We start from the raw sequence: 7583 nt of genomic DNA, 5'->3' as shown, positions 1-7583 counted from the left end.
TTCTTTTTAAAACTCCATTAAGGGAAAGAAAGTCCCCAAATGACCATCTAATACTGCATATTAAATTATTCAACAACATTGCACATGCTGAATTAGAAGCTGAGGGAAAAAGATACAGAAGAAAACAAAACTTACTTGCACAAATGCAGAACAGCCCCACCAAAGTAATCAGGACTAAGGTTTTCCTAGAAATGGTCATGATTTTCAGAGCTGTCAGAACTCTGAACTGGCCTCTTCGGGTTACTCACAAGAATGGGCCTCAAATCTGCTGATTTTGGAGATACAGCACTCGCTTATAATACCTGCTTTTATCCTCAGGAATGCATGGAGGGACATTATTGTTACATGGAATTTCCTACCAGTAACATAACAACCTTGTCAATCTATGCTATTGAGCATAGAAACCAATTTTCAAATTATTATTTTTAACTACAGTGAGGTTGGTTATAAAAAAATATTCAACCAGGACAAGAGGAACTAAAACAAAAACCCACAAGTGGATGAAGCATCTAGGGTTTTGTGGCATTGGAGCTATGGCTGACAAGGGGAAGGACGAGTTGCAGAAGCAATACAAAATTTTTAACAGGCCCGACCTGGGAATACAAAGAGCCACCCACAGAATTTCACATGGATCTTCACTTTCGTATTTTACTCGCTTGCTTCGCGTTTGCTAGCTTGGACTCCAGGCTTTTCTGCAGCAAGTTCATACATATCTCTGTTTCCTAACATCTCCACCAATGCCTACTTATTCCCAGTTAGGCTTGGGGAACCTCACCTTCTGATGCTTTTAGCATGAATCCATTCATTGTGTCCGTATGATTTTGTGGGTGTGTGATTTAGCCTGTGAGCTCTTTGACCCCAAACGGAAGCCCGGACCAGTGCTGGCAGGTATGAGGCAGAGCCCTGCAGTTAGCCCAGAAGCTATGGGAATCCCCAGAGAACATGCTGGGTAATTACTCCTCCCTAGGCGGCCGATAGCTTCTTACATGATAGCCTCAATATCAGGGACATGGAATCCACCTGATGGAAATCAAAGCCAATTAATCGTGTTCCTTCAGAGCCTTACCCACTGAGAATTGTCGATTCCCAGAGCCACAAGGAGATTGCTTAAGTTCTAGCAAGTTTTGAATCCAGAAGATAACAGCCTTACACACATGAACGCCATTTAGAAAAGCCAACACCTCTCAGCTCCACTGTCAAGCACACCAAAATTCCTTTACATTTAAGTTTAAATTAAATTAAAACTAATGCTTCTATTTCTATGACTAAAAGGTACCAAAAGCCAAGGCATAGATTTATCTGCAAGACTCTGGTGTGGACAATGAGAGGACTACCCCTAAGCAGCCAACTTGGTCACGTCCTTGAAGGCCATGTGGGCCATGTGATAGTACCTTAAAAGCTAAGCAACCTTTCCTGTTTAACCTGCACCCATGTCCTCCCTACTCCATGATGTCCCATTACTTTTATCAGGCATCATTTGTACTGCAGTAGTGTTGGCAGACCTCCATCAACAGATGGACGAAAATCTCGTTACGCTAAAAGTCATTGGGTACTATAGGAAGCACATTCAGGGGAAGAAAGCACTGCAAATTTCTCCTCTAGAGAGAGCCCTTTAAGTTGAGAGCAAACTGTGTTACCATAATCATAATCCTTCTCAGTGGATGAGCTGGAAGCTTGCCCTGTAACAATATTTATAAGGTTTCTCTTGAACAAATGGAGAAACTGGTAAGAGAAATTCCCTCAAGTCCAATTAAGATGCAATTTGGCAAAGAACAGGTCTTCATGTTAAGCAAAAGCTTCATATATAGCTGCTGTCTGAGGGAGGCAAAGGAATTCTATCCTATGGAGTTCTTAGCTACCCATAGGGCAAACAAAGTGAGCAAGATGGAAAGTGGCTTTAATAGGTGCAAATACACTTGTGTAATTGTTTCAGCTGGAGCTGAAGCAAAGGAATTCATTTCAAGGGGAAGTCACCTTTTCCAACTGAAAAAAAATAAATATATCACACAGAGAGTGCAGATTTGAACATTTATTTTTTTAAATTCGAATTTCCATTTTTTCTACAAGCAGATGTTGTTTAACAATAGTTCAAGAAGTATTATAATGCTAATTAGTTAAAAGGAAACATTTTGGCACAAGACAGGCCAAAGAAGTAACAAAATAAACAGAATAAATAACCCGCTTTACACTTGCTGAACAAAACAAAAATAACATGCAATAAACTTAATAAAATTCATAGTCTGTACAATAGCTTAAGGTAGTCCTTATTAGTAACATACACATATTAGTAAAAATAGAAATGTTAACAAAATGCTTAATTCAAGCAAAACAGCGATGCAATATGAATCAACTCAAGAAGTTCAACGGTTCCAAAGAAGCCAGAGATAGTGATGAGTAAGCACACAACAGTGTACAAGACGACGATCTCCACTGAGGTTGAACCTTGTGGTTCTTCAGCCACGTCTGTGTTTAGTTCCCTGCTGGAAACCGTATCACATTGACATCTTCTTGAGCTTATGGCTGTTAAAAGAATGAGAGAACACACATAAATAATGACCTCAGCCATAGGCAAATTATAGGTTTCTCTCTCCAAGATGTAGTGCCTCCTGAGAGAATAGCTCAGGTAGAAAAAGGGACATGTGACATGACTGTCCCTGAAAGACTCTAAAAAGGAGTAGCCATCTCTGACAGGAGATGGAAAGACAAGTGTGTTTGGCATTCCTGTCAGAAGTGGTGTTCATGACATGTAAGAAATGGGCTTTCATACATTCTCTGTTTTCATCAGCCCAGTAGTATTTAGATTTTTAGATCCCTACCTCAGGAAAAGAAGATGCTTCTTCACCCAGCCTTCCTTAGGATTTACACAGGCGTTCAGTCCACCGTAGGTGTGGAAACTGGAAAAGAAATAATGATAAAGAGATCTGTAAATCATCAGAAATCCCTGCTAGTGAATACGATGAAGATGCATTTGGTCAAAAACAGGCATCGTAGTTGCTCTATATAATAAACAATAGCAACTGCTTTTGTAAATGCCACTTAAATAGGGGATGCTCCACAATCCCTCCGATACTATATGAACAAAAAGAAATCCCTAGTGAAATCACACCGTAATAGCTGCTTCAGTCTCAGGGATTATTTTGTTCACTGTAAAGTTGTGTTCAATTTATTGGAACTATTGAGACAAAGAACTTCGCTGGATACCAGAAATAATTTGTGAGACTAAGGAGAATAGTTGCTGTCAAGCTAAGGTGACAGATCAACATTTAGGAGGGCTTAAACCTTATGGAAAAAACATTCCAATCTCTGTGAATTACGAGAAGTCTTGTCTCTTATGTGTCTGTTAACAGGTTTTGGCAAGGGAAGACCCTGTGTTGGCCTGAGTGGCCCTCAGCTGGAGACGAAGCATGTCTTTGCACAGCTGATTCCTAAACAGTCAGATTTATTATTTACTTTGTATGATTGCCCTATGAGAGTTAGTAGCCTGCATCAACTACAGGTGGTGTATTTTGTTTACAGGTATTATATACAATTTATTCAGTTAATTTAACATTTTGAAAAAGCAAGAAAAATCACGGTTATAATGTTCAAATCATTGTTTCTGCCCAAACAGATATTCTAAGGTTAATACATGTCAGAAAAAAAAAAACCAGAGTATCTTCTGAAAAGTGACTTACATGATTGCATGGATATCGCAGACTTCACTGGAGAGTTGTTCAGTATAACCCTTTAGGGCCCATCGAGGCAGACGCCCTTTGGTGTAAGACAGGCAGCAGTCCTGGTTGCTTTGTGCTGGAATGAAGGCAAACGACCAAGTTAAAACCCATTTGGACCCCACTGCCATGCTGCCTGGGGTAATCACTGGTCAGCCTCCGGCTATCCAGCTCCCCATCAACAGAAGTGGAGAATTAGGCAGCGTACTGTGCTGAAATAATTCCCTTCCACCTCTCCCTCGTCCTGCTGCCAGCACACGCACCCCGGCATGGCAGGCGCACTGCAGAGCAGCACCGAGAACCGCTTCCCGGGGCCGGATGCCCACGCTCACTCACCGTCGGAGGTGCCGCACAGGAGCAGCGCCAGGAGCCCCAACAGGGAAACCAGTACCAAGCTCTTGCTGATAACGCTGGCCATTTCCACCTCTTACAGCAGCTGTGCTCTGTGGAGTGCTCGGCTGCTGCCTGCTTGTCCTGCCAGCCCTGCCGCACCTCCACCTGCTTATAAAGGGGTGTCGGGAGCCACGGGAATTCACACGCGGGCGGGTTCCACTGTCATCAGCGGGTTTCCCCATGGCAAATTCCATCATGCCCAATGCGGCCCCAGCACACCTTCCTGGTGCTATAACCGGAGATAACAGCGTGCTGGGGATTTTTTTTTATTTTTTTTTTTTAAAGTAGGTTAGAAGACTCAGCCAAAAAGAAGAGGAAATAAAAGGCTGTGAGGTAATGGTTCTGTGGGTGAAGCATGTGTATTTTTAGGGGTAGGAGTGTGGGTTGTGAAATGAGGAGAGTCAAATGTAGGTAATTCTTGGTTACCTACAGAAACTGCATATCTGCTGTGCTCTAGTTTAATAAGCCACACTTGGGGGTAGAGGGAGGTGGGCCTAACCCAGACATTCATTTCAGTATGGCATGCTCACAGGACCTGGGTAACCATCTTCAATGATACCAAAGCACTACATTAATATTTACTGGTTGGCCAACACAGTAACATCAGACTTTCCCGATTACTGCTTTCTGAGCACTAGACTGTAGTCTAGGGCCATGTGGGCAACACTGAGTATTCATGGAAATGGGTTTCTTTTACCATATTCACTGCCATCACTTTCATAGAATCATGGAATGGTTAGAGCTGGAAGGGACCTTAAAGATCATCTAGTTCCAACCCCCTGCCATGGGCAGGGACACCTCCCACCAGACCAGGTTGTTCAAAGCCCCATCCAACCTGGCCTTGAACACCTCCAGGGATGGGGCATCCACAACTTCCCTGGGCGACCTGTTCCATTGTCTCACCAGTTTGTTATGCATCTGAACTATTTCATCTGAAACAGAGGTAGCATAAAAGCAACTTGAAATAGAACTATATTTTTCTACTGAATCTGTCCTGTCCAGAATGCATTAGTGCTGCTCCATAAGCAATAGCTATACCCTGTTACTTTCCCATGCCAAACCGTACCCAAGTATTGCGACTCCTGAACGTGCAGCTAAAACACACGCAATCTTAAAACTGCCTCGCATGGCTTGAGAGAAACGCCCAGACAGAGGCTCTGTCATTGCTGCAAGTACACTGTTGGAACTGCTACTTTCCAATGCCATTTAGTGACCTGTGTGAAATGAATGTGATGGCTGCAGGCCATATCCTGGTCAGTTGGTGTACACAGGAGCTGCTGCCAGTTCCAGGTGGTTATAGAGTAACCTGAGCTTTAAGTAGCTTCTCTTAAGGTAGAGCTCAGGGACACAGTCATAGTCCCTTCATAATTACATACCTTCTGTTCTTCACAGACTGCCAGTACCTCTCATGAAGGGTGCGTTCCTATTATTTCTTCCTGGAAATGTAAAAACTTTGAACTCTAGAACAGTTGTTATTCAGAGAAATTAATTTCTCTAGATAATAGCGAGAATTTAGGGAAGCTCGTATGGCTGGGGTACACATGAGCAGCCTTGCGGCGTGCATGGTGGTGCTTCTCCTCAGGTCTGCTGCCATTGGCCAAGGGACAGAAGAAGAGGCAATAAAGATCCCGTGCCCTGATGTATGCTGCTTTTCGTAACTGTTTTATGGATCGTAGTGAAATGCCATAAAAATACATAAAGATCGATGCTCTCAGTATGCAGCAGTTTCTGAACTGTTTTACGGACTGTCTGTCAGCATTAGGCAATAGTACAAAATAGATAACTAGAATGACAACACCTGAAATGACGGAAGTTCGGCTTGATAGCTTTTTCCTTTCCATAAAGACAGGAGTGCTTAAACATGAATCACTTATAACTATTTCTAGATTGACAGGTATCAAGAAGCATCAGGCTGACAACAAGCAATTCTCCATTTTCCCTCTGAACACCACCTTTTTTTTTTTTTTTTAAACTGGCTGTCCGGTACGAACCTGGGATTTTTTATTTATTTATTGTTTTTTAAGCAAGAGTTCACCTGATCCAGTGTCTATCAAGCAACTGCCTTTAAGAAGATATGAAAATTAGGCATTGGGTTATCAACACACACTCCTCCACTTCCACCCTCCCGTTTCACTGTAGTGTCGATACTAGGAAAGTCTCCAGCTACTTTGGAAAGAGAACTTTCTGAGATTGTCAAGATAGTAACCGTATCTTCTTATCCGTGGATTAGTATCAAAAGCATCAGGCAAATAATATTTTTAAAAATTGCTAACAAAGCCTTCTGAAAAAAGAGATCAGTTTGTCTCCTGTCTTGCTACTGTACTTGTTATCCCTAAGTTCACCTCTCCCTGTTAGTTTGGAGGCTTGAGACATAGATGGTTAGGGTGATTATAATGTTTATTGATTAGGCAGCACATCTTTAAAAAAAAAACCAACCTAATACTTTAATTGGCTAATAAAAACACCACTATTATTAGAAATATTACTTCACAATTATATCACTTCAAAGTAATACCGAGTTACAATTCCATTGCTTACTATTAGTATTGATACAGTAGTTAAGTTAATATATTGGTTAAATTATTATAAAGAAAACTGAAAAATCACTAGTAAGTGCTAGTAAATTGCAATTCTGCTGCCTTGCCTCCTGCACTGAGTATTAAGGTACAAGTCTATCCTTCCTTACGAGTTTATCTCTTCTTACTCCCCCTCCTGCACTTTATTTCAGACATAGACTTGGTGGAGAGTGTGGTGGGTTGTCCATAGAGGTTGCCCCCAGCATCCCGGGGAGCTTGGGCCCACAGGACAGCCTCACCAGTGCCTGGAGGCAGCCGCACTCCTCCTCTCACAAGATGCTCCCATTTCTTGCCCTCGTTCATTTTATATCTTACTCCCCATTTTTTCCTTTTCTTGAACCCACCTTTTCACCACCCTGGCATCTCCTTTCCTCTGCCCAAACTCCCCCCAAATAACTAACTCACCCCTAATTCCTTTTCCTCATTGATCCCAAATCTATTACATCCACACCCAACTTTGGCGTTTCTTATGCCATTTCCTAGACAATTACAGCTTAACCTGTGATTACTGATACTTGTTATCTAGATGGAGGTGGCCTTGCATCTCAAATCTCCCTTCTGACTCTACAGTTCTGTTTCTTCTCCATCCAGTGCTTTTTGGACAGAATCTTCCCACCTGAGTTTTGGCACTCCTACCTGCTCCTGATTAAACACAAGCAGCTTTGATAGCAGAGCCGTGACATCACCCCGTTAGTGCTCACCCCATACTTCTGCCCTCAGGCAGTTTTCATCGCACCTCTGGTTCCCACCAAAGGCAGTGGCTGGTGTGCCTTGTGTCGCAATGGGACTCTTGTTCATGGGACTCCTTTTATCTCATGGTTTGTTTGATTTAGGAAATAAAGTTAAGATTTAGAACAGAAGTCACGAGGAGGCCCTCAACTTCAGGAGCGCTGTCCTTTTATTT

General features: G+C 42.4%; 1 protein-coding gene across 1 annotated transcript; it reads right to left on the bottom strand.

The window, feature by feature from the left end:
- Positions 1–2282: 2282 nt before the first annotated feature.
- Positions 2283–4128, bottom strand: CCL20 (chemokine (C-C motif) ligand 20). The gene is made up of 4 exons (XM_009889904.1): positions 4047–4128; positions 3675–3789; positions 2817–2894; positions 2283–2520 (listed from the first exon to the last, which is right to left on the bottom strand). Exons 1-4 carry the CDS (start codon positions 4126–4128, stop codon positions 2493–2495), a joined length of 303 nt encoding a protein of 100 aa, XP_009888206.1. The 3' UTR covers positions 2283–2492.
- Positions 4129–7583: the final 3455 nt, after the last annotated feature.

The sequence above is a fragment of the Charadrius vociferus genome, unplaced genomic scaffold (assembly GCF_000708025.1).
Source record: "Charadrius vociferus isolate BGI_N301 unplaced genomic scaffold, ASM70802v2 scaffold650, whole genome shotgun sequence".
Taxonomy (NCBI): Eukaryota; Metazoa; Chordata; class Aves; order Charadriiformes; family Charadriidae; genus Charadrius; species Charadrius vociferus.
Note: the sequence above shows the minus strand (reverse complement) of the source record. Positions and strands in the feature narration are given on the sequence as shown.

Coding starts and splice junctions, on each gene's coding strand:
- CCL20 (XM_009889904.1), bottom strand. CDS start 4,128: ATGGCCAGCGTTATCAGCAAGAGCTTGGTACTGGTTTCCCTGTTGGGG. Junction 3,790..4,046: donor CCTGTGCGGCACCTCCGACG/GTGAGTGAGCGT, acceptor CCTTCATTCCAG/CACAAAGCAACCAGGACTGC. Junction 2,895..3,674: donor TGCGATATCCATGCAATCAT/GTAAGTCACTTT, acceptor TTTCTTTTCCAG/TTTCCACACCTACGGTGGAC.